The sequence below is a fragment of the Heloderma suspectum genome, chromosome 9 (genome assembly GCF_057233095.1).
Source record: "Heloderma suspectum isolate Gila_16-S chromosome 9, 16-S_ref, whole genome shotgun sequence".
NCBI classification, from domain to species: domain Eukaryota; kingdom Metazoa; phylum Chordata; class Lepidosauria; order Squamata; family Helodermatidae; genus Heloderma; species Heloderma suspectum.
In genome coordinates this window covers 1,238,480-1,262,519 of record NC_139466.1, presented here as the reverse complement: position 1 = coordinate 1,262,519, position 24,040 = coordinate 1,238,480, and the positions used below count along the sequence as shown (strand labels likewise).

Genomic DNA, 24,040 nt, shown 5'->3' with positions numbered 1-24,040 from the left:
TTGTCACAGAGAGAAAGGCCAGGATCTCTTCTTGATCATCCCAGAGTGCAGGACACAGAATAATGGGCTCAAGTGACAGGAAGCCAGATTCCGGCTGAACATCAGGAAAAACTTCCTGACTGTAAGAGCAATACGACAATGGAACTGATTCCCTCGGGAGGTGGTGGGCTCTCCCACACTGGAGGCGTTCAAGGGGAGGCTGGACAGCCATCTGTCAGGGATGCTCTGACTTGGATTCCTGCATTGAGCAGGGGGTTGGACTCGATGGCCTTGTAGGCCCCTTCCAACCCTACTATGCTATGATTCTATAATGGAAGTAATGGCATATTACTGACTGTCTAACGAAATAAATTCTGTTAGTAACTGTGCTCTTAAAAGAAGTAGTTTCTTGAAGGTAACTGGAGGTACTGCAACAGGCTGATTTACATTGATAGGATCCTGGGTTGCAAAATATCTTGTTTAAGTGCTGCTTCAACTAGTAATTTACATAAATTGGGTAGTTTTCTGAAAATGATGCATGGCGGAGAATTAACAGCTCCTGTTAAATGAGCACAATAGGATATAATAGGGCAACAATCTTTCAAAATCTGGTGGTAGTGGGGGCAGAAGGATGGTAGTCAACAACAAATGGAATGTGGTTTTTTTTCAGCATTCACCTTCACTTCATAAAGGATGGTGTCCCTGGATATTACCGATGCTGATTGATATTGTCATCAGTAATCTGAGCAGGGCATCTCCATTGTTGATTTGTTTAACTTCATTACCTCTTTCTGAGAAGTCGTTTTCATGATTGCAAATGTGTTTTAACTATATATATATATATATATATCCATGTGCAAAGTCTTCAGCAGTGTGCGCATACAATGCCCAGTGGAGTCTCGAAGTGGGCAGGGGGTGAAATCATGGCAAGACTTCAGTTGCTCACGGCAGAGTATCCATTCCCTCCCTGTCTCTTGGTGCCTCCCGGCAACAAACATAATCAAAATGTGGTAATTTTCCATCATTTTGTTGCCATTGCAAAAGGAGCTGTTCTCTTCCCTGGCAACCCGCTGTAAACACAAGTTGCAGAATGCGGGCTTTGTTGTTTCAGTCCCTTAATGGCTCCCCGTGCACCCACCCAGTCGACTGGAACTTTCCACCCCGCCACATGCCACGAGTAGAGGTTTTTCTGAAGGGCTCAGCCTGTAGGACGACGGCAGTCGGGATGTTGCTGGCATAGTGGCCCACACAAGCCGACTCCCTGGGCCCAGCAATGCAAAAGTAGGAAGCCTCGTTTGCTCTGATGCAGCTCTGGCATCAGTGGGCTCAGCGGGGAGAGTTGCTCAGTGCAACACACACACAGCCACATCCTACCACCCTCATGGGGAAACATGTGCAAGCAGCAGGCAAGGTCACATGAGCCCCGCTGGACACCATTGGCTGGCAGCGCTTCACGCCACGCCTGGAACCACCGCAGTTGCTGCAGCTACGCTACTTTGTTTTGTAAAACATCTGCCTGCGAGCGTGCCCTGAAGCACAGTGACTCATCCCTTCCCCCCACGCCTGCCTATGTCTGCATTTGCTGCTCAGCTCCAAGGAGCCCCCCAAAGTGGGCCGCCTCACAGCGAGAATGGTGGATGCTTCAGGCAAGATCAACACACAGGTACAGGATGCGCCATTAAGCATCAAGGGAAACGACCTGTGCACAATCCCCAGCCACAGACATCTGATGAAGGCGACCGCCTCGCCTCTCTTTCCCAGAGCTGGAAGAACAATTTGGGGCAGGCCTCCCCCTTAACGGACCAGACTGGTGCGGGCTGCGAATAAGAAACGGGACGCAGGCTTCCAACAGGCCCGGCTCTTTCTCCACCCAGCCTTGTGCTGTTCGCTGTGCTGCCTGGCAGCGGCTCTCCAGGGTTTCGGGCAGGGAGAAGCCCTTGCCCAGCCCCTGCTCCTGGCTCCGAGGCTGGAGAGAGGGCAGGGACCTCCTGCATGCCGAGCAGGTGTTCTGCCACTAGGTCATGGGCTGACCCCGTCACGCAGACAAGCGAAAAAGGCAGGCTGCCCTGTATGCCAAGCAGACCTGCCTGCAGCCACGAGGAAGCCAAGAGGTCTTCCTTGCCTCTCCTGGAGCAAGTCCTCTGGCCTGACTGTGGCCCGGCCGTTTCAGCAGCACCTGTCAGGCTGCGTCAGGCGAGAGGCGGGCAGGAAAGGGCCGCAGCTCCGCCCCTGCTTTGCACACAGAAGGCCCCAGGCACAATCCAACCCAGGCAGGGCTGGAAAGACCGCCTGAAACCCCCGAGAGCCACTGCTGCCCGCCAGTGCCGGCAGTGCTGGGCTAGGAGGACCGAGGGCCTGCCTCCATCTCAGGCAGCTTCCCCTGTACCTCAGGGCGGCAGGATGTGTGACACAGCCCCATCTGGGGCACGGAGGGCCCTTCCTGCTTCAGGCACAGACTGGGGCAGCTCCTGTGCCCAGACCCCTGGCCTGCCTCGCCCTGTGCTGTGTACCTACGCCAGGGGCCTTTTCCCCTTCCAGCCCGAGAGCCGCATTCCACTTTGAAGCTCTTGGGGGCCGGATTCCAGCGGTGGGTGGGGCAGAGGGCGGGGCTGAAGGCAAAGGGGGCAGGGCCAAAACACACCTGCATGTTAGCTTCAAGCCCTTCCTGCCAGTCACTCAGCCTTGGGACACTTTCCAGAATGTGGGGAAACTGCCCCAAAGCTGGGGAGCGATCAGTGGTCTGGGAAAATGGCTACTGGGGGGACTCTGCTGCTGCATGAAATGCCCCAGAGGCAAGGACACCCAGAACTCCAAAGCCTCGTCCAAATGCCACCCTGGATTTGCCCCAAGCCCAGCAGCAAAGTTGCTTCTCCACCTCCTTGCACCACACAGCTACCACCATCTCAATACTTATCTGGGTGTATTGCATCCATTTAAGTATTTTTGGAAGCACGCAGACGCACACATGGCCTTTCCACAGGCAGTGGGGTGGGCCGATGCCAGGAGCAGGCAGGGGGGCAGAAGCAGAGCCTGGGAAATCCCACTTTCCATGGAATGGAAAACCTCTGCCATAGAGGGCAACTTCTTGCACTTTTTCCTATGGGGCAGAAAATGGATGCCAGTTGACCTCCTGCAAAGCTACAGAGCAGAGGTGGGCAGAAAGTAGATGTCCAGATGCTTGGGACTTCCAACTCCCAGAAGCCCCAGCCAGTATGGCCCATGGTCAAGAACCCTGGAAGCTGAAGTCCAAAGGATCTAGAGTTCTCTCTGCCCACTTCTACCAGAGAGGAATCTGTTGCCAGGCAGTAGGTGGACAGGTGGGAGAAGGAAGAGGCCGTGCTCTTCCTCAGGGCTTGCAGAATTGCCCCCATACCTCCCTTCCCAGATGCCTCTGCCACCCCCACTCCCTGTTTTCTTCCAGTGTCCACACTCGTTCTCCCCCACTTCCTTAGCAAGAACACAGATCAACCGCATGTACATATATATATATATAAAAAGTAGCCTTTATTGCAGTGTCTCAAGACTTACACCACTCATCAGAAAACATGTCCCAGAAGCAGGATTCCCATCATGGCAGGAGGGGGGTCTGCTCCCTGAGGCAGCCACCCTAAGCCTCCCTCCTCGTGCTGTCCCCTAGCACCAACCCACGCCATCAGCGTGATGCCCTCGGTCCGTTTCACCAGTGTGTGGGCTAGGGCCCATGCAGAACATCAGTAAGGCAGCTGGCGCTGAACTCTCCCTTGCAGGGGGCTTGTCTGTGTAGAGAGTTCAAGAGACAAACTGGAGGCCTCAGGCCCTTCCCTCCATCTGCCACACAGTGGCACTACATCATTGCCCCAAGTCCAGTCCTTACACGCCCGGCCGTGTGCACAAGGCTAGCGTACGAGCCTGCCCATGAGGCAGCTCTGCACAGCGCCCGGCCCAAGACAGGCAATAGGAGCAGCACAACAACTCGGATCGGCAGACAGACTGCCCTGGTCGGACCCAGCTGGGCACACGTCCAGGCCAAGCAGGACCAGCCTCCCCATTCAGGGCAAGTGGGGTGGGGGTGTCCTCGGGCTTTAAACACAGCCCACTGGCTTCTTCCATGCTAACAGTCTTTTATCGCCAAGACAGGAGCCTCCCCAAGAGGAGCTGCCTCCCCAGCAGGATGATGTGAGCAGGGAGGGACAGGCGGCAGACCCAGAGCTGCGGAGGCAGGACTGCCCGTGCAAGCGTGCGGTGATCTCAGCGCAGCCTGGCACGCGCTCCTTTTCCCACGAGACAGTCTCGGCCAGCCCACAGAGGCAGGCCACGAATGAACGGGCCCCTCCGGGCACTGCTGCAGCCGCAGCCTCGCTGGAGCCCTCCAAAGGCAATGCGAGGAAACCACTTCCAAAGAGGTTGAGTTGAAAAGTTCTGTGGCTCTGCCCACCCCATGGACAGAGCCACCTTATACCGCAGAGCCCGCCCCATGCTGGGCCGGTGCAGCTGCCCCCAGGCTCTGCCTCTCGGGTGACGGCACCTCCAGCGGCAGGCGGGACTGGAACTTCTGCAGCTGCTCAGGGCTGGCCAGGTTCTTCAGGAGGCTGTTCTCCCGCTCCAGCTGCGAGTTCTTCTCCGCCAGCTCCTTGATCTGCTCTTTCAGGATCTCCACCTCTTCCCTCACTGCGTACATCAGGTGGTTCTTGACTAGGTCCTGCAGGGAGGAACAAAGGCCCTGGTGAGTTAACAGCGCCCGGAGCCTTGCTGAGGAGCCCTGCCCAGGCGGCGGCTGTAAAAGCAGCTGCTCTTCCTCCCCACCCCACCCCACCCCTCCTCTCCTCTGAGGCTCTCTGGACACAGGCCCTCGCACCCTCGGGGACGGCCTGGGGACTGCCAGGGAAGCCTTCATCTCGAACCCGAGATGGGGGGACGGATTGTTCACATCCCACTGGTGTGATGGTGCCTGCTGGCTTGCAGACATTCACACAGCAGCTCTCATCAGACAAGAACGGACTCTGCAGAGGCACTCAGGCTCTTATTTTTCAACGTGTCTTAACTATTTCACACAACATGATGGGCCTTGCAGTCAAAAGCTACAGCTAAGATTTATAGAGCAAAGGCATCAACGAGATCTCTTGTTAAAGAGCCGCTGGACTGGCCTTCCCCCAACCTGGTACCCTCCATATCTGTTGGACTTCAACTCCCATCAGGCCTAGGCAGCACGGCCAATGGCCAGGAATGTGGCAGCTGTCGTCCAGCACAACTGGAGGGAAACTGTGTGCTGCCACACGCGCCTTTTCTGGGGATTTGCCGACTCCTTCTCGAGCCCCAGGATTCGAGACGCAAAGCAGGCCCCGAGAACTATTTTCAGATGAGGCCGTGTATGCGCGGGGGGGGGGGTAGCACTGCGCCCCCGCCCCCCCCCGGCTCGGCCGGCGCTTTCTCTTTCGCTCCGCTGCCCTGCCGGCCGCGCCCTCGAACCCGGCGCCTGGCTACGCGCTGAGAGGCGGCACTGCAGCCCGGCTAAGGGCTGGCAGCGGACAAAGAACCGCCCCCCGCCGCTGGGAGACACTCACCATCGCCTGCTCGATCTTGTTGTCGATGGCGACCACGCTGGCCCCGGACGCGCTGCAAGAGACAAAAGGAGGGCGGCGCCGTGAGAACAGCAGCAGCCGCCGTCGAGCGCGGGCAGCCCAACCCAGCCCCGGCGGAGCGCCCCCCCCCCCGCACAGCGCGCCCTCCCTCCCTCCCGCTCCCTCGCGCGCGCGCACGGCCTCCCCGTCCTTCCCAGGGGACCTTCCGCCCGGGCCCCTCTGTCTACCTGTTGTCCAGCTTGACCGAAACCACATCTCCGCCCAGCAAGGACGAGAAGAAGGAAATGGAAAAGTTGTGCAGCTGGTAGACGGCCACCTCCATCGGGGACTGGTACACGCCAGTGCTCATAACTGTAGGCAGCGCCGTCGGGCTTGCGACAGAGCCGGAGAAGGCGGCGTGCAGGAAAGGGCAAAGCCGACCCGAACCGACGGCCGAGCAAGACGCAACTGCGCCTATTTCGGCGCTCGCCCGCCCTATATAGGACAGGCTCCCGTGACGTCATATGGCCTCAGCCTGCCATGCAAATGACGCCCCGCCCCCTCCCGGGACCTGGAGCGGGAGCCCTCCGCGAGCCGGCGGCGCTGCGCCAGCGTGGCTTTCGCTCGCCCGTGGGTGCAAGCCCTTCTTGGGGAAGGGGAGCGGCTCAGCTGCTCTCTGCGGAGGCGACGCGCCCAGGAAGGCTGTCCTCGAGGAGCACCGTTGGCATGAATGGGGCTGCTCCTCCAGAGCTTGGGGGCACAGCTGCAGAAGGGCTGTTTGCGTGCAAGCGGGCCGAGGCCGCTGGCGAGTGGAACGGCGAGGAGGCGCCCTGGGGCAGGAACGGAGAAGGGCTTCAGCCCAGGAAGGACGGGTCCCGGAGAGCCAGCGCCAACCTGGCTGTCTGTGGTAGCAGAAACAGCCGGGAACCTTGAGGCCCCTGAAGGGCTTCGCAGACGCTTTCGTGGAAAGAGCGCTGCACGTTTTACCTTTTCTGGCACCCCCCCCCCCCCGCAGTGCAGCGCCCCTTTGCGGCTCCAGACACGAAAACGGGGCTGTTGTGGCCGGTGTGGAAAGGGCAAGCGTGCAGCCGCCTCGGCGGGGGAAGCCACTCTCACAGCCCCCTCCAACACAGGGCTTCAACCCGCAGCCAACGACCCCTGAGCAAGTTCAGTGCGAAGTCGCTTCCGCGTAAGAGAGCTGCCTGCTATGAAGGCTGCAGTGGGCCACGATCCTCCGCAGGCCTGCAAGCGCTACCATGCAGAACTCGGGCTGCCATCCTAGGCACGCTTCCACGGGAGTAAGCCCCTTTGCGATCAGAGGGACTTACTTCCGAGTGAACGCGCCTAGGGCTGTGCGGTCAGGCACCCGCGTTGGCCAGCGAATGAACGCACCGCATGCCGCGCGGAGCCCGCACAAGCTTCGCCCCTTGCAGCGGAATTTGCAGGCATGATCAGAAAAAAAATCCTGTTGTTTGTTTTTGCTCCCCTTGTAGCGGAGTCATTGCAACACAGGAGGCTCGTTCCAGGAGTGCTGAGCATCACCCAAGCTCGGAACTAGGTCGAGCCTTAAGATTACATAAGTTACCAAAACATGTTGTGACTTTCGTCAGGCGCAACCGCCGCGCGCGCTCGCCTCTCTCTGGGCGCGGGGGGCCCCTGGCGGCCGCTCGCCGCCTCGCCGGCGGGTCCACGGCTGGGGAGCTCGTCCTGCCGGGAAGCGCTTCCTGAGGGCTGGTCGGGAGCCCCTTCCTGGCGTTTGGGCCCCCGCCCAGCAGAAGTCCGTCGTCTTGGCGGAGCTGGGCAGCTTGCGGCCGTCCGGATGTCTTGTCCTACAACTCGCATCATCCCTCACCGTTGGCTGTGCTGCCGAAGGCTGATGGGAGTTGTAGGCCAAAATGGCCCTAGGGCTACAAGTTGCCCCCCCCACCTTTCAGATGTTTGAAGATGGCTATCATATTGCTTCTTAATCAGCTCTTCTCCAGGGTCAGCATGCCCGACACCCTCAATAATCCTGGAGTGCCCATTCTTGTGGCAATGTGCTACCATGAGCACGCAACTGCATGCAGAGATGCACCCCCACTCTGCACAGGCACACATGTACGCCCACCCCTAAGCGCACAACAATGGCACACAGACTGTCCGTGGAGAGGTGCCTGCCTGCGCTGTCCCAATTCCCTCTCCAAACAGCACCCCCCCCGCACACATCCCATTGCATGTACAGCACATTTATTTGCATAAATCCGTGTGGAATAATGCACCCCTCATGCCATGCACATTACCCCCCTGCCCCAACTAAGCTCCATGCAAGAAGCAGCCTCTTCTGGCCCAGGGAGCAGAGTCCCATGAACTGGGACAGGCCTGGCCCCCCTTCCGTGGCCCCCTGCTCAGTATTGCTGCTACCCCAGCCCGTAGCAGTGGGGCAGGCTATTTCGCTGAATGGCAGGAAGGCCCTCTGGAGGATCCATGGCGGCGTGGGAACACTTGGCACATTTCCTCCGAGCGTCTGGGGAGCAAGAGGAGGGGTGCCAAGTCCCAGCTGCCAGTCAGAGGTGCTGCAGAGCCTCCTGCTTGGAGCAGGCAGGCCGGAGCACAACGGAGGCAGCCGGAGAACCGGCTGCCTGGCCTGCCCCACACCGGGTCCCAAAGGCCACACGTCTGCCCCGCTCAGAGCTGTGCGAGAGCATTAGCATTTTATTGCTGTACACTGCCCTGGGAGGGCTTCTGCCCAGAAAGGCGGCCGACAAATATTTTAAAGAAAATGAAGAAATATGTAAGCAATCAGCAGGCAGGGCCTCCTCCGCCGACACAGCAATGGGAAAATCAGCCCTCTGAGTTCTGCCTCTCGTGTAGCGCCCCAGCAAGCCTCACTTCCCCTGGTTTTGGAAAGAAAACCCTGCTGAGTCTCAAAAGGGATAAGCGCTGCTCTCCCTTCCTGCCTAGATGCATTGCAAGTGAGGCTCAGAAGGGCCGCAGAGCAGTGGCACATGGACGTGCAGAGGTCCTGCGTGTACTGCAAGATCTGGGCTGGCGGGCTGGGCTCAGGCCTCTGTCCCCCTACGCACAAGCCACCAGCGAAGGCTGGCCGTGGTGCTCTACCTGTAAAATGGGCCACTCGTCCTCCCCTTGCAGTGCTGGTGTGAGGGAGAACATGATACGGTGCTTTCCAAAAGTGCTGGATAATGACTGCTGCTAATAATAACTTGCTAGGACTGAGGGCAGCCAGGAGGGTGTCTGAGCCTCCCAAATCAAGCTGGCTTCTCCTCGCTGGCTATTTTCCACAGCTTGCGTCTGTGGCGAGGACTCTTGGCTGCCGAGTGCGCGTCCCTTCTTGGCAGGCTCCCATTTCCAGCTGCTGGGCGGCCGCTCCCTTTGATAGAAGCCTTGGCAGCACTCCCAGTTCTTGGCTCTCTGGCACGCTAGCACACGGCCCGGGCGGGGCCCGCAGCTCAGCTGCCTCGGCTCTGGGAGGTGCTGCTCTTCCTTCGCCAGGCCCAGGCCGGCCTTCTGGGGGTCTCTGAGCTTAAGGGGCCACGAAGTCCCAGAGTGCAGGACACGGAATCATGGGCTCAACTTACAGGAAGCCAGATTCCGGCTGAACATCAGGAAAAACTTCCGGACTGTTAGAGCAATACGACAATGGAACCCATGACCTAGGGAGGTGGTGGGCTCTCCCCCACTGGAGGCGTTCAAGACGAGGCTGGACAGCCACCTGTCAGGGATGCTCTGACTTGGATTCCTGCATTGAGCAGGGGGTTGGACTCGATGGCCTTGTAGGCCCCTTCCAACCCTATTCTATGAATCTATAAATTTGTGGAGGATCCTTGGTGCAGCAGCAGCTGTCTCCTCCCTCCACCCTGGCCGTGGGACCCCACCGGAGCTAGACACCGCATGGAGCAGAGGGCTGCTTTGGCACACCAGCCGCTACTGACAGGGATCCGCTCCTTACGTGGTTATAATACATATGCATCAAAGTGGGATTTTAAAATACTGTTCTTGGAAATGAAAACAAAGTTTCATTCATGTTGAAGTGACACACCTTTTTGTAGGGAGTACCAAAGTAGATTTCCCTTCTTCTGGAAGTGATCGTCACCCACCATTTCTGAGCTGCCGAAAAGGACCAGCGAGCAGACCAAGGCACTCGCTTACAATTGCACTATATATCTTGGGGTGCTAAGTCAGCTCTATTGGGGTGTAATAATGTTTGTCAGCAAAAGATTTGCTCAAAAATGGGCATATTGAAATTCTCACTTGTGAACCGCCCAGAGAGCTTCGGCTATTGGGCAGTATAGAAATGAAATTAATTAAATAAATAAATAAATAATACATATGGGCGTTGCCTTGACTAGGAGTGTTCTGGTTGTAGGAGGCTCACCAATAAATCTGGACACTGATTCTAATTTTTTCCCCTGTGATATTTGTGTTTTTTGAATACATTTTTGTACATTTGTAGTATAAAAACATTTTTGAATCACTTTTCCCCAGACTGCAGTATCTTTGTGTTCACGGATGGTGGGTTGGCAACATGTCTCCTTCCCTGTGGATGTCAGCAGCCCCGCTAGAGGAGGGCTTCCTAGGGCAGAGGCCAGCCGGCCCCTGCGGTGCACATGCACACATGTGTGCATGTGTGCGCTCTTGCTGGTTGAGAGGCAGGGAGCCCAGTTTTGCCATAGAAGAGCTTGACAGTGAGGTCTGGGAATAGCCGCTCCAGGAAAAGGGGGTACCCTGCACCCCCTTCCTTTGATGGCCTGCCTTGCCCTTTCTGACTGAGAAAGCAAAAGGGAGCTCCCTGGAGGTCTGGACAAGAGGAGCTGGATCCAGGAGCCCCGCTGCTGGCAGCTCCCGCACAGAGAGTGGTTTCCACTGGCATCTGTAGCTTCCCCCAGGGCCTGCTAGTGGCAAACTGGGAGGGGAAGCAGAGAAATTACTGATGTGTGGGGGTGAATCCCTGCTCCTTCACCATCCAGCCAGTGCCAGCTCCAGTGGGCTGGTTGCAGCTCTTCCACTTCGCCATTGCCCGCTTGCTTGTCCAGAGAGCTGGTGGGTGGGCAAGCAAGGGGGGGGCAGGGGAGGTGAGCAAGTGGCAGCAGCTGCTGCTCACCACTGCCACTTGCCTGGGTGGGTGGGCAACTGGTGATGCTGAGGGGGCTTTGGGTGGTGGCAGGTCTTTCCAGGGCACCAGGCCCTCAGCATCTTCCCGAATGCTGACACCCAGCACCAGCACCCCCTTCCTCTCAAATGGCTTCGGCCACTCAGGGCACTGGTTGACACAAATAAGAGTGCGAGGGCAGAAGGGGTGGTGGTATGACCTACAGGACTTCAGCCACACTCCTGTGCTCATGATTTCAGGTTGCTGCATGTTGCAATTTCCAGCCTGCCCCCACTTCTCCACCTGAGGAAGAACTAAATTCTGTACAGTTATTTATCAGCAGAGACCCTAAATACCTTGGGGTTCTTTTCCTTACCCTTGATATTCTACAGCAGGTTGTCCCCAATATGGTCCCCATGGGCACCCAAAATATTTTAATTTTAAAAAATGTATTGTTTTCCCCATTGTTTTAATATACAATACACAGATTTGTATGAAATTCATAAAACTTTCTAGCAATTCTACATGGGCTGCAAAAAAAGTGGACCAAATATCCAAATAAGTATCCATTTGAAGGTGATATCTATGTGCTACCCTTCCAAATACTGAAAACACTGTAAGATCCTCAGTCCACTGCATTATAGGAGGTGAGTGTTTATCCTTCCAATGTTGTAACAGTAGTCTTTTAGCTGTCAAAAGGGTGCAGAGAAGCCATTTACGTTGGCCCTTTGTTAATGTCCATGAAGCAGGTAATTTAAAAGAGCATGTACATCAGTGAATATTAGACCGTTCTAGTACAAAAATTTTCTATATAATAACTTCCCCACAAAAAGAAGCAACTACTGGCCATTGCCAAAACATATGTTAAAAAAGAAACATTAGCTGCTTAGCACCACCAGCAATTAGCCAAATTAGACAATCCCTTACTAAAGAGACGTTGCTGTGTCCAATAGACAGGAAGCAAAAGTTTTTGCTGACTAAGGTGCAGCCTAAGATCTATAGACACGAACGGTAGATGCCGAAGCAGTGACCCACTGATGAGGTATTTTGTGGCGGTGCTCCCAGCAGTATCTCAGATTCCCAAATGTGCTTGCTGCCTCTCCCCGTTAGCCCCTGAAGCTAAAGGACTTGCGCGTGGCTGGAGGGAACATCCAAAGAGCCCTGAAACTGGATCAGTCCAAAGGCCTCATCCAGCATTCTGCTCCCACAGCGGCCAGCCAGATGACCCTTGTGGGAAGCCCACAAGCAGGACAGCACTCTCCCACTCGCGCTCCCCAGCAGGGGCCTGCGGAGACACCCTGTAACTCCAGCCCTGGCTGGCTGAGGTCCTGGAACTGGACGTTGCTCTCAGCTGCCACATTTGGAGGCCAACCCCCTGCGGGTGATGTTTTCCTGCAAGGGTCAGGGGAGTAGCAACCACTCCCATCTTGCCCTCCCCCCTTCCATGTTGGCTCCAAGCATGTCCACACGTGGTTAAGACACGTGTCTTAACAATAACTAGAACTAGGAAACAATAACTAGAGAGCAGTTCTTTCTCTCTCACACGTGCACACGCACGCATTCTGAGGCCTGGGGGAAGTCGGATCCTGCCCCAGGAAAAGCTGCCTCCTTCTGCCTCAAGAGGAAATTGAGCAAACTGCAGGCCTCGGAGCAAATGGAAGAGCTGAGTGTGCATTTCCAGTGTGTTGAAGGAGAACACTCCCCGGTTGCATAATTGCTGGCTAGCTGCTCCTTGGGCCTTTGCCAGGGTTTGGATGCGTCATCCTCACCCAGCACCACTCCAGCAAGGACTCTCCTTTAGATGCCACTGTCCTAAGGCTCTGCCTTTCCCGCTCCTGCAACTAAGCTGCCTGGGAAATAATAAAGGTGCGGGAGGAGGGACCGAGGTGTTGTCATTTGGGACCCAGAGGAAACGGGAGCATTTCATCCATCCAGCGGCACTGTTGGGAAATTTCCTGCCTGCTTAGCAGTGAGACCAGAGCAGGACAACAAGTTTTGTGTCACTGGAGTGCAAAATTATTGTCCAGAGCCATGTTGGCAGTCTCTCTCTGCAGGAGGGCGGCTGAGGCCACAGCCAAACGTGTCCCCAAAGCACCTCCTATTAATAGCCACCCTAATCACTGCAGAGATCCTTATATTTTCAGCCCTAAGCTGTCAACTGAATGATTTATATGTATGTTAACTTTCTGTGCTATACCCATTTTGCTTACCTGGGCCTCACCCCTAAACCCTGGACACCCCCCCCCCACAGCTTCTTGGACTATAGTCAGGCTCAGAGCTACGTGAATTCTACTTTTCACCATACAAGTGAGGAGAGAATTGGGTACAGAATTCAGCATTCCAAAAACCTCAGCTTTTGCATTTCTTTCTTTTAAAAAAATCAAGTTTCTAGTCCTTAAGGCTGAAAAAATAGACCTGAAATTGTGTGAATAGAGAATTTTCATTATTCTTTTTTTAAAGAGTGAAATATACCTGCAGCCTTAGCCAGGAGTGAGCTTCTAAGTGCTGTTTTGGTTTGAGGGGAATTAATTTTGAAAACACACAAACATAAGACACACAAGGTATCTTATGGCATCTTAAAGGCTAACAAAGTTAGGGTGCAATCCTATCTTGAAAATACATTAGCTGAGCGGCTTTAGCAAATGCCCTTGATCCTTTTTGTGTCTGTGGGCACATTTGTAAATTTGAGCAACTATTGTGAGCACTACCACAAAATGGCTGCCATGGAGGCCTGACAAGTCACAAAGGGCAAGTAACTTGCCCAAGAAACTGAATGCAAGGCAGAGGGTGAGAATGATACCCAAATGCCAAACTACATATTTCACACTATACAGCACAATGAAAGATAGGAAAATAAAGTATCACCACAGACAACCAAGGATGACAACACTGCCCATGCTACCATGACAGAATCCAGAATGTATTGGAGATTGCTCTCACATAGTGGCAGCATCTCTCTCTGCCAGGCAAGTTTATGTACTAGCTTCGTCAATGTTTCTGGCAGGAGCTTGTGTGCACGAGAGCTCCCTTTGTCAGCCCTCAAGCTTCTGCCGTGATGAATCTGCTTGCCTTTAAGTGGTCATAAGGCTTTTCTTTGGGTTTCCTACCCCTCTGGAATCAATTTTGGATATCCTGCTTCACTGAGAATCACAAATCCCATCACCTTTTAGGGGATTCCCAAGGGTCTGGGATTTGTCCTATGATGGAGGAGAAACAGAGGCCAAGTGGTGGTACTACATGAGGACGAGGAATGTTAGTGGGGAGAGGGCACGCAGCATTCTTGACATCCAGATACTGAGTCGGAGAGGCCGATGTGCGTTTGTGCCGGGATGCAAAGGGGCCTCAGCAGCTCACATGCCAAAGGGCTTTGCGGTTGCCTTCAGAGGCATCTGGTCCCTCCCTGCTTCACCCAGTCAAGTATGACTTGGATGTATTGAGGCTGCAGCTGGCCCACCTCCTTCTAAGTGGGTGAGTCTAGAAGGGTGCCCTAAAGGGGTCAGTCTAAAGCGCCACTCGATCCTGCCTAGGTATGCTGAGGAGGCGCTCCAGAGCACCACCCACTCTTCATGAGATGATTTATTGGATTTGTACTCTGCCTTTCAACCAAAAAATGACACCCAAGGCGGTTCACAATGACGAAAACTTGATCAAAACAATAATAAAACAAATACATTAAAAGCACAATGAAAACACAACAATAAGAGAATAAAAACAGTACCCAACCCCACAGACCTGCTTACACACCAAAGGCCTGCTTGAACAAAAACATATTTGCCTGCATGCAGAAGGGCAGCGGAGAGGGCGCCGCCCTGGTCTCCCTTGGCAGGGAGTTCCACAGCCTGGAAGTGCCTCTCAGGAGGCACTCTCTCGTGTCGCCACCAAACTCACCCCTGAAGGCAGCACCACCAAAAGGAGGGCCTCTCCTGGAGGTTCTAAGACCTGGGCAGGCTGGAATGGGAGAAAGCGCTTTTTCAGGCAGCCTGGTCCCCAGCTGTATAGGACTTTATAAGTCATAACCAGCACTTGGAATTCCGCCCAGGAGCAGACCTTTGGCCAGAGAAGCTGTTGTAATGGGGGAGTCACGTGCACCCCGTAACCAGCCCTGGTTAACAGCCTGGCTGGCAGCAGCATTCCGAAGCAGCTGAAGGTTCCAAACAGTTTTCAAAGGCAGCTCCCTGTACAGCGCATTACAGTGGTCCAAACAGGATGTACCTAAGGCCCGTGTGACCGTGGCCAGATCAGACTTCTCTAGGAAAGGTGCAGTGGGCCTAGCTGCGCCTCAGCTGTGCAAACGCACTCCTGGCCACTGCTGAAACCAGATTCACATTATCGAGTGTGTTTGATACATGCTGCTAAACACGATGGCTTTTATTTTCCCCCTGTCCTGCTCATGAGGCAGGCAGGGAGCCATCCAAGCAGGAGGCGGGTGAGTTCTGTCTCTCCTCCCAAAGCTTGTGAACCCAGGCACATAGAATCATTGAACCACAGAAGAGTAGGGTTGGAAGGGGCCTACAAGGCCATGGAGTCCAACCCCCGGATCATTGCAGGACTCCATGGCGAATGGAGTGGGCTTCACAGAGCGGCCTCTGATCTCAAGACTGAACACGCTCACCAAGTGCAAGGCCTCATTTGTTCTACCGACAGCGGAGGGGTTCCTGGGCAATCCACTGCCAGGGTAGTCCACTCCCTCCCTCGAGGAAGAGAGCACTGGCACCACAGAGAAGGCACGCGCCCAGCAGGCTGCCTTCATTCCAGACATCCGTCTTTTCTCCAAGGGCTCAGCTGCACTGTTGGCTTTTGGAACCTGAGAAGCGCTTGCTTGTCCTCTGCACTGTTCTCATGGCTGGCACGTCTGTCCTCTTCACACTGTTTAGCCCTTCTCTTATAAGCCAGCACAACTGGCAGGCAAAAGTGACTGGCCAGGGGTTGCCCTTGATTGTCCTCTAGCTGAGAGCTACCCTGCAGTGCCTGGACTGCACAGCAGAACAAATCATGCAAAACACGGCAGAATTTAGTGCAGAATTTCAATTGCCTGAAGGCGGAATCTCATTTTGTAACCACAACCATGCATAGGGCCCCAGAAGCCCAGGAAGCTCAGAGCAGGTTGCCTGTGAGTGTGGGTGTAATTTAGATGGAGAATGGAACAGGGAAGGCTTAAATGCCCCCCACCCCTGGCTTCCCTGACCAAATGAGCATTCTCTCCTTCCATGCTTGCATTGACTAAACGGTATCAAGAGAGCAATCATGGATCTCCCATCATAGCTTGTCACTTGCCTCTTTTGCACACTAGTCCTCTCCTCTTTCTCACCAAAATGCAAACACACACCAGCTCACACTCTCAGCTTTAGCGAACAGTGAGGGGCGGGGCCTTGTTCCCAGTCCCCCAATGGCATCTGCTTTTTTCAAAGACAGGGCTGCTGAGATGGGGATAAGCAGCACAGATGCCTTTCCATTTTTTCTGCTGTCCTAAACACGTGCCAATTTTCAACTCTCTACCCAAGACTTTAAAGCAAAGGTGGAGAACGGGTGCCGCTCCAGGTGCTGTTGGGACTTCAACTCCCATCAGCCCCAGCCAGCATGGCCAACAGTCAGGAAGGCTTGCCTGACAGGCAGAGATGCAACGAGCAGGAAGGCCGTGGCATCCCCCGTTCCTGCTCCTCGACAGGACCATTGTCTGGGCCAAAGAGAGAGGCAGGTGAACCAGCAGGCTGCAAGGGTGACGTGGAGGAGCAGCTCCAAGGGGCTCCTGCCAGTGGGGCCCGCTGGGGTGTGGGCTCTCGGCAGGTGCCTGACCAGGCTTTTCCTGGATGCCATCCCTGATGATAGCAAACAATCTCGTTCCTTAGCCACTCAACATTTTTGACTCTCCTGTGTTCAGCTATGGCCGCAGGGGTCAGCTCACCAGAATATCTGGCATGTCCTGTCTCTGGCACATGGACGCTTCCACCCACAGCAACGTATGGTGGTTCACATGGACACCGTCTCTGTTTTGCAGTCACCTTACGATAGCTGCCCAGAAACACCATGCCTTGGGAATGGTCCAAGGGTGTTGTTTGAAAACAGCCAGATATCACTGGCTGGTCTGCACTTCATAGGAAGCCATTCCTGCTCTGGATGGAGGTGGACACCCCCCTGCCCCCGCATACAAGAAACCTGCAGTAGTCCATGTGTGGCAGGAAACAGAATCTATGATTCCATGTTTCTATGGCAGGAAACAGAATGGCCAGGTGTCTCTGGGGGCTTCTGGATGGAGGGCTCCCAGTCTAAAGATGCAGGGCAGCTATTCCATCTTTTCCTCCTTAACAGTTTTTTTGTGCAAAGAAAGGGGAAAAGAGAGAGGGAAGAAGTGGTGGGAAGCAACAGAGGATTACAAATGGAAAGTGGAATTCCGTGAATCAGGCAGTGCAATTTCAGGATGAAAGCCTTGTCTGGAAGCCCCCTCTGCCACTCATATTCTGGGTGGGGGAGAAGGGCCATGGAGCGCAATGCAGCACCTCTGCTATGGAAGCAGTTGTGTCCCTTTTCCTGTTCGGAAAGGGCTCCTGACTCCAGAACGGGTGGGGTGTGATGCAGCCTCATCAGCTCCTTTCCTGGACATCAAAAACTCTGACTCAGCCTCTGAGAACAGCAAGCAACCCCTGCCCTGTCCAGGAGCACAGCAGCTCCTCTCCGGGCCCCGCACACGCTTGCCTTATCTGTTCCCCTGCCTGTCAGCCAGCCAGCCAGCCAGCCACGAGGCCCTGAGCGGTCAGGGCGACTGGTGGCTCTTCTGAGTCATCTGGGGTGAGCGACTGTCAGCTGAGCCCAGCTCCCTGCTCTTTCCAGGCCAGGCAGCAGCCGCTGCGTCTTTCCCAGGAGCCAGCCTGGGCTCCTGACAGGGCCAGGCCACGTGCACTGTAGGGAACCACCAGGCGGGGGCCCAGGCACATCACACCTCGCAAAGGGCTCATGGTGCCACATTCAAAATGCAGCAAAAGAGACCGCCTCCCTTAGGAGGGCTTCCTATCTGACAGAGACCAGAGGGGCTCACCTGGCTGGGAGCCGCTTCAAAGCTTGCAGTACGTATGGCCCCCTGCTTACCCATGTGGGGAGGAAGTCAGCTTCTCCACTGCCCCGGCTTCCCAGAGGAAACTGTGAATGGGAGCGGACAGAGGCGGGATGCACGACTTGGCCACAGAGCTGGAGGCCACAGGTACAGACACCGCCATGTCTCGTTTTCTTTGCTATCAGCCCTTTTTGAAATACATGACAATTTGTAAGAGCAGGGATAGAGCCTTATGGGCCCAGACCAAAATCTGTCTAGCCCAGTATCCTGCTTCCAACAGCAGTCAGCCAGATAATGCCTCTGGGAAAACCAGAAGCAGCACATGAAGACAACAACCTTCAATGGCTAGTAGTCATGAGGGCTATATGCTACTTCCATGATTAGGGGCACCATGCCTCTGTCTGCCAGTTGCTGGATGGGCGGGTGCTGTTCAGCTTCTGTCCTGCTTCTGGGCTCCTCGTGGGGGCCCCTGGCTGGCTACTGTGGGAAACAGAAGGCTGGTCTAAAGAGGAATGGGCTTTAGAGCTCTTCGGATGTTTTCCCTTGTTGTATGTCGCTAGGATCCACTATTCAGAGGTAGACTGGCTCTGGGTATGGAGGTTTCATTTAGCTGCCAGGGCTAATAGCCACAGACAGGCCTGCTCTCCCTTCTTCACTGCCTGGATCCTGGCTGCCTCAGTGAGCCCAGATACACAGCTGCAGGGCACTGCGGGGTGGGGTGCTTCTTTCTCTGTCAACACTCGCTGGGCCTGCTGATATCAGAGAGTCCATTCCGTGCCTGTGCCATGTCAGAGAACAGATAAGATGCTTTCCAGGTGACCCTCATGTGCCACAGTGGCCCTTGGATGATAATGGGGAGCACGAGGGAGGGTCCAAGCGGCACACTGGGAGACCTAGTGCACGGAGAGGCATTCTGCTTGAGGACCCCCCCTCCACGCCTCCTCCAGCATCGCAGACAAGAGCCCCTGACGAGGGGTGGCAGCGACCCAGCAGGGCTGATGCCGCCGGAGTGCTCTGTGTGCCGGGCCTACTCCAGGGGGCAGAGGCCAGAAGCCCCACGCGGGGCACGCCACGCCCAAGGAAGCTGCCCGCCTGCCCCGGACTCTCTCCTTCACAGAGGTGGTGGGCTGCGCCCATCTCTGTGGGGCAGCGATCAGATCTGGAGGCGGCAGGAAGCGGCCTGGCTCTGCACTGGGCAGCTCCTGTCCTTCCTTCTTGTGGTGGTGGGGGGGACCCCCCTCCCCACACATTCCATTGCCAACCCAAACCAGCGGCTCCCCCTGCGCTGCATATTGGGGAGGGGGGTCTGAGGCGCCAGGGGGCAGCTGCTGCTCCCCAGCCCCTCTCCTCACTCGGAAGCTATCTGGGGAGCTGCAGAGAGGCAGGGTGAGAGCAGCTGGCAGTGCCCAGCCCATGTGGGCACGCCATCGGCATTCACCCCCCTCGGAGACCGCCGTGGTGCTGGCCACCTCTGATGGAGTGGGAAGCAGCTCCCAGGCGATTAGGGTAGGGGGCCTTTGACACACTTTTCCGCGTTTGCCTGTGCTGCTGCTTTGGCTGCCAGCAGGCCTGTACCAGCCTCCCACGGAAACAAACCCAAGCGCAGGCTGGGATGCACCTTGCCACCAGCCAGCCCCTCCCAGCAACTTATGTAAGGCCAGAAAGGGCTGGCTCTTCCTCTCCAGCAGCCTCTCACAGCACCCCCCTGCCTGCCTGCACCACCCCCTCCAGCTGGCATCCGCAGGGCCTGTGCCATTAATGTGGGAAGACACGTGCAGCAGCAGCTCCAAGAGGGGCGTGGATGTGTGCTTCAACAGGGCACGTGGGCATGGCGGAGCATCTCTGCTCGCTTTGGGCAAGCAGGCACCCAGGTGGGGAGCTGATGGCATGTGTGTGTGTGTGTGTGTGTGTGTGCGCGCGTGTTGCACACCAGTAGGCAGTTCCAGGAGGGAGCTGTACCTTGGCAAGCCAGGGAAGCACGCTGGAGGGGCCAAGAGCCACTCTGTCCAAAGGCAGCCTCTCCAAGGCTCCCTGCACAGCTTCCTCAAGAGCCAGCTGCCTGGCCTATCCCTCCTGTGCAGACATCCTGCAGAATACTTCTGCCCAGAGTTTGATGGGGAAGAGGCCTCCCCCAGGAAGAGTGACCCTCCTCCACAGCCTGATGCTCCATGTCATAGCAGGGCTACCCCCCCCCCCCCACACACACACAAAGCCACAGAGACAGGAATTCCTCCTTTCCTGGGAACAAAGAACCCAGCTGGACCTGCTCCTTTGGGGGGCATGGACCCCCTAGCAAGCTGTCCAGGTGGGAAGGGGGCACCTGTCACTGGGTAAGCACAACCCTTCTGGTGTCCAGCCACCCCAACATAAGAGATGCCACCTGGAGCAAGCCCACCTCCCAGTCCTGCTGTGCTGAAAATACTCTCCCTTTTGGCTTCCAGGACTCCAGCCTTCCACGGCCACTTTCCACAAAGGATCGCAGGAAGCTGCCTCATAGGAGGTTGGGCCATTGGCCTAGCTAGCCCAGCACTGCCTGTTCTGACTGGCAGCTGCTCTCCAGGGCAGCAGCCGCCTTTCTTACCACCTGGCAGCCGAATGGGCACTGAACCAGGGACCTTTGGCATGCACACAGGGGCTCCGCTGCTGGCCTATGGCTCCCCACCCCACCGCTGGTGCCCACTCCAAGACAAACCCTGCCGCAGTTCCCTGTCTGGTGCTCAGACCCCCAGCACCTCTGGAGCAAACACCAAGCTGATGAACAGCCTCCGGCTTCAGCAGGCCAACACATGCCTCTGGGGCTTGGGGGGCAGCAGCCTGGATCCCTTGAGAACGGGACGGACTGCGCCAGGCCAGGCCAGGCCAGGCCACCAGGAGATGGACAGCATAGGGGCCATCGCTGGCACCAGCTGCCTGCGGCGCCCCAAGCCAGACAGCCCACGCAGAAGTCCGCAGTGACCGACCGCAAGAGCTCCAGGATGGCCCCCGCGGCTGCTCCGCCCCGGCCAGACTACACACGCAGACGCCCCGCGGAGCCTGCCCTGCTGAGCCCTTCTGGGCCTGGGCCGCAGACGGAGCCTCTCGCCAGGAGGCAGCCCACCTGGCGACGCCAAGCAGAAGACCCCGCGGCCCGTCCCTCGCCGGTGGGCAACGCTGGGAGGGCCCGATCCCCTGGCCTGGCGTGCCGGGCCCCGTCACGCACCTGTGGAAGAAGAGCAGGATGGAGAGCAGCGTCTGGTCGATGTTGCGGTTGCAGATGCCCTGGCTCAGGAGGTAGCGCGGGTCGCGCACCACCGGCTCCAGGGAGTCCTGGCGCATGATGCGGCTCAGCTTGTCGGCGTTGAAGTTCTGGCAGAGCAGCTGCTCCCGCAGCTGCAGGAAGGGGCTGCCGCTCCCGCCACGGGGGCTGCCCGGGTTGCCGTTGAAGCCCGCGGGGCTCTCCGCCAGGCCGCTACGGCTGGCCAGGTCCAGGCAGCAGCTGCAGCCGTCCAGCCCCACGGGCGAGCAGCACTCCTCCGAGGAAGTCGACATCCTGGAGCCCGCCAGGGCGCGGAGGCTCAGCCGCCGGGCAGCGATCGCGGGCTGGCCACCGCCCCGGAGCCCCTCCGCGAGCTGGGGACAGCTCGGCCGCCGCTCGGGCCGCCCCGAGGGCTCCGCAGGTGACTGGGCCCGTCGGCAGGGCGCCTCGCCGGGCACCTGCGCCTGTCCGTCCCGCTCTGGCGAGCGCTGCCGCCCGGGCACTGCCAGCCCTGCCCGCTGCCAGCGCCAGCGCCAAGCCGCGGCCTCCCTCTGCCGCGCGGCGGCGCCCCTCGCGCTGCCCGGCCGTGCCCGCCCGCTGCGCGCCCCTGCGAGTGCTCGTGCGGCCGCGGCGGCTCTCCTCCCTGGGCGGCGCGGCGGCGGCACCCCTGCCCTTCCCGCCCGCCCCCTTTCCTCGGCTGCGGCCCCGATTGGAGCGGCGCTTCTGGGCCGCCCCTGCAGCCCTCCCTCTCTCCGGCCGCGCCCAGCCCGGCGCCGCGAGCCGGAGCCTGGCACGCACCGAGGGCGGCGGGCGGCGCGGGGCGCTGGAGGGAGCAGCGCGGCCCGCTCTGCGAACAGCGGCGGGGCGCCCCCCTGCCCCCCTCCCGGGCTGCTGTGCCGGGCGTGAGGATCAGATGTCTGCCTGGCTGGCTGGGGGAGCGCTGGACTGCAGGGGCGGCAGGCCCGAGGAGTGCCGACCTACGGCCGCTCGCCGCCGGGGTAGCGCCCCTCCGGGTAGCGGCGGCGGCAGTCCTGGCCAGCGACGGGGCCTGGCCCCGGGGCAGCCGCGCCGGCGGGCTCGCCTCCGGCCGGCGCAAGGCGCCGACGCGCTGCAGCCTTCGCCAGCGGGGAGGAGGAGAGGCCGGCCCCGGCGGGATACCCAGCCTGCCCGAGGATCGCCTCCGCGGGCTGCTGCCGAGCGCTGGAGGCGAGCCCGGGCCGCGCTGCTGCCGCCGCCTGCTGGACGGGTCTCGCCGGCCGCGGCCCGCCCGCAGGGGCGTCCCGCGAGGCAGGTGCCCGCTGGGTGGCCTTTGGGAGCGCCCGCGACGCGTGCCGAAGCTGCAGCGGGCGCCTCGCGCCCCCTTTCGGCCACCGCGGGCGCGCCCGCGCCCCCACGCAGCCGCGGCACGGCGAAGGCGAAGGCGTGGCCCGGCCCGCGGGAGCAAGACGGGCGCCGCGGCGCTGGACGGGCCGCCGATGCTCCTGCGTGGGCGCGTATCTTTGCGGCGGCTCCTCGTCCTTTCGTTGCAGGCCTCCCTGGGCGTTTTCAGGGAGGGCCGCGCAGGCATCCCCCCAGCCATGCGTGTGTGCTGCCTTTGTTGTGGGAGCCCTTGTGTGCCCCCCTGCTTTCTTGGGCGCAGGAGGGGGCCCGCCAGGCTGGTGGGGGACCCCCACGCCACAGGCCAGCCCTCCGCCCCATCCCTCAGGCTGCCACCTCCCTCCAACCGGGGCCAGGGCGGGACATTGCCCTCCCCTGGTGCCATCCCGGCCCTGAGGGACCAAACTCCCCTGCTGGTCCCCAGCAGGGTTCAGCTGGGCCCTTCCCTCTTCAGCCCCTAAGCTGTGCGCCTGGTGACTCTCGGAGCTGGTCCTGGCCCCCTGGGAGTGGAGCTAATCAGCTGCCAGGCTGCTGGCCTGCCAGACCCCACCTCCCAGGCAAAAGGGTCTGCCTCTCCTTCCCTGCCTTGGTCCCCATTCCAGCACCTGGGATTCCTCTTTCCGTTCCTCCTGCCACCCCGATCTGCTTGTTACGCTTCTAGCGATTTCTTCTCTTCCTCCTTTTCTCTTGCTCCTCGCCCACATGCCTGCTACTTCACCTGTTTCCATTTTCTCCTGCAAAAAAAGCATTCAAAAAATCTGTCCACTGTCTTGCTGGCCTATCGTGAATCTCTGTAACCTTCTGCTTTCTGTTTGAAGTCTGTCCTTTGCCCATTTCCTCGTTCTTTTTGTGTTTTGCCTGAACAGATGGCATAAGAACATAAGAGCAGCCCCGAGGCAGGATCAGACCACAGGCCTGCCTAGTCATAGAACAGAATAGCAGGATAGTAGGGTTGGAAGGGGCCTACAAGGCCATTGAGTCCGACCCCCTGGTCCAGCAATCTGTTCCCACAGTGGCCAACCAGATGCCCGCAAGCAGGACATGGATGCAGCAGCACCCTCCTGCTTGCCTTCCCAGCAACTGCCTCCAACCCTGGGAGCAAGGCTTGAGCTGCCCAGACTAGTGGCCACTGATAGCCTCTTCCTCCTCCGTGAATCATCCCTCTTTACCAGCCAACCAAGCTGGTGGCCACCAATACATCTTGCAGTAGCAAATTCCATAGATCAGCTATGTGCTGCTTCATGGGATGACCCCACTGGGTTGTAGTATTATGGGGGGGGGGGGTGTCTCCCTAGCCACTATCTCCATGCCATGCATAACTTCATACACCTCTATCATATCTTCCCCCTTAACTTGCCTTTTTCCTAAGCTAAAGAGACCCAAATGTTGTAACTTTTCCTCCTAGGGGAGTTGCTCCAGCCCCTTGATAATTTTTGGCTGCCCTTTTCTCCCCTTTTCCAGCTCTACAGTATCCTTTTCGAGGTGCGGTGGCCAGAACCGTACAAGCCATTTCAAGTGTGACCACACTGTAGATTTTTATTATTTGACTTAAGCCTGTCCCAAGCGCTCTGTGAGTTTTACCTTTGTGCAGCACTTAGTCATGTCCACTTTAAAACAGTGTATTTGAATGATGGTTAGGAATGGGAGGACTGGGCCGGTGTGGTGTGGTGGTGAGAGGGCTGGGCTGGGACTCGGGAGACCCGGGTTCTAGTCCCCACTCGGCCATGAAGCTCACTGAGTGTTTGGGCCAGTCCCTGACTCTCAGCCTAACTGACCTCACA

At 57.6% G+C, this 24,040-nt stretch overlaps 1 protein-coding gene across 1 annotated transcript; it reads right to left on the bottom strand.

The window, feature by feature from the left end:
• Positions 1 to 3,464: 3,464 nt before the first annotated feature.
• On the bottom strand, positions 3,465 to 21,786 carry TSC22D3 (TSC22 domain family member 3). The gene is made up of 3 exons (XM_084813422.1): positions 20,847 to 21,786; positions 5,520 to 5,571; positions 3,465 to 4,657 (listed from the first exon to the last, which is right to left on the bottom strand). Exons 1-3 carry the CDS (start codon positions 21,173 to 21,175, stop codon positions 4,412 to 4,414), a joined length of 627 nt encoding a protein of 208 aa, XP_084669548.1. The 5' UTR covers positions 21,176 to 21,786; the 3' UTR covers positions 3,465 to 4,411.
• Positions 21,787 to 24,040: the final 2,254 nt, after the last annotated feature.

Bases quoted from the DNA above. Each gene is read 5' to 3' on its own strand.
- TSC22D3 (XM_084813422.1), bottom strand. From the start codon at position 21,175: ATGTCGACTTCCTCGGAGGAGTGCTGCTCGCCCGTGGGGCTGGACGGC. The intron at 5,572-20,846 runs GTGCGTGACGGG...TGTCTCTTGCAG, and splicing joins ATCCTGCTCTTCTTCCACAG to CGCGTCCGGGGCCAGCGTGG. The intron at 4,658-5,519 runs GTGAGTGTCTCC...TCCTCCCTGCAG, and splicing joins ACAAGATCGAGCAGGCGATG to GACCTAGTCAAGAACCACCT.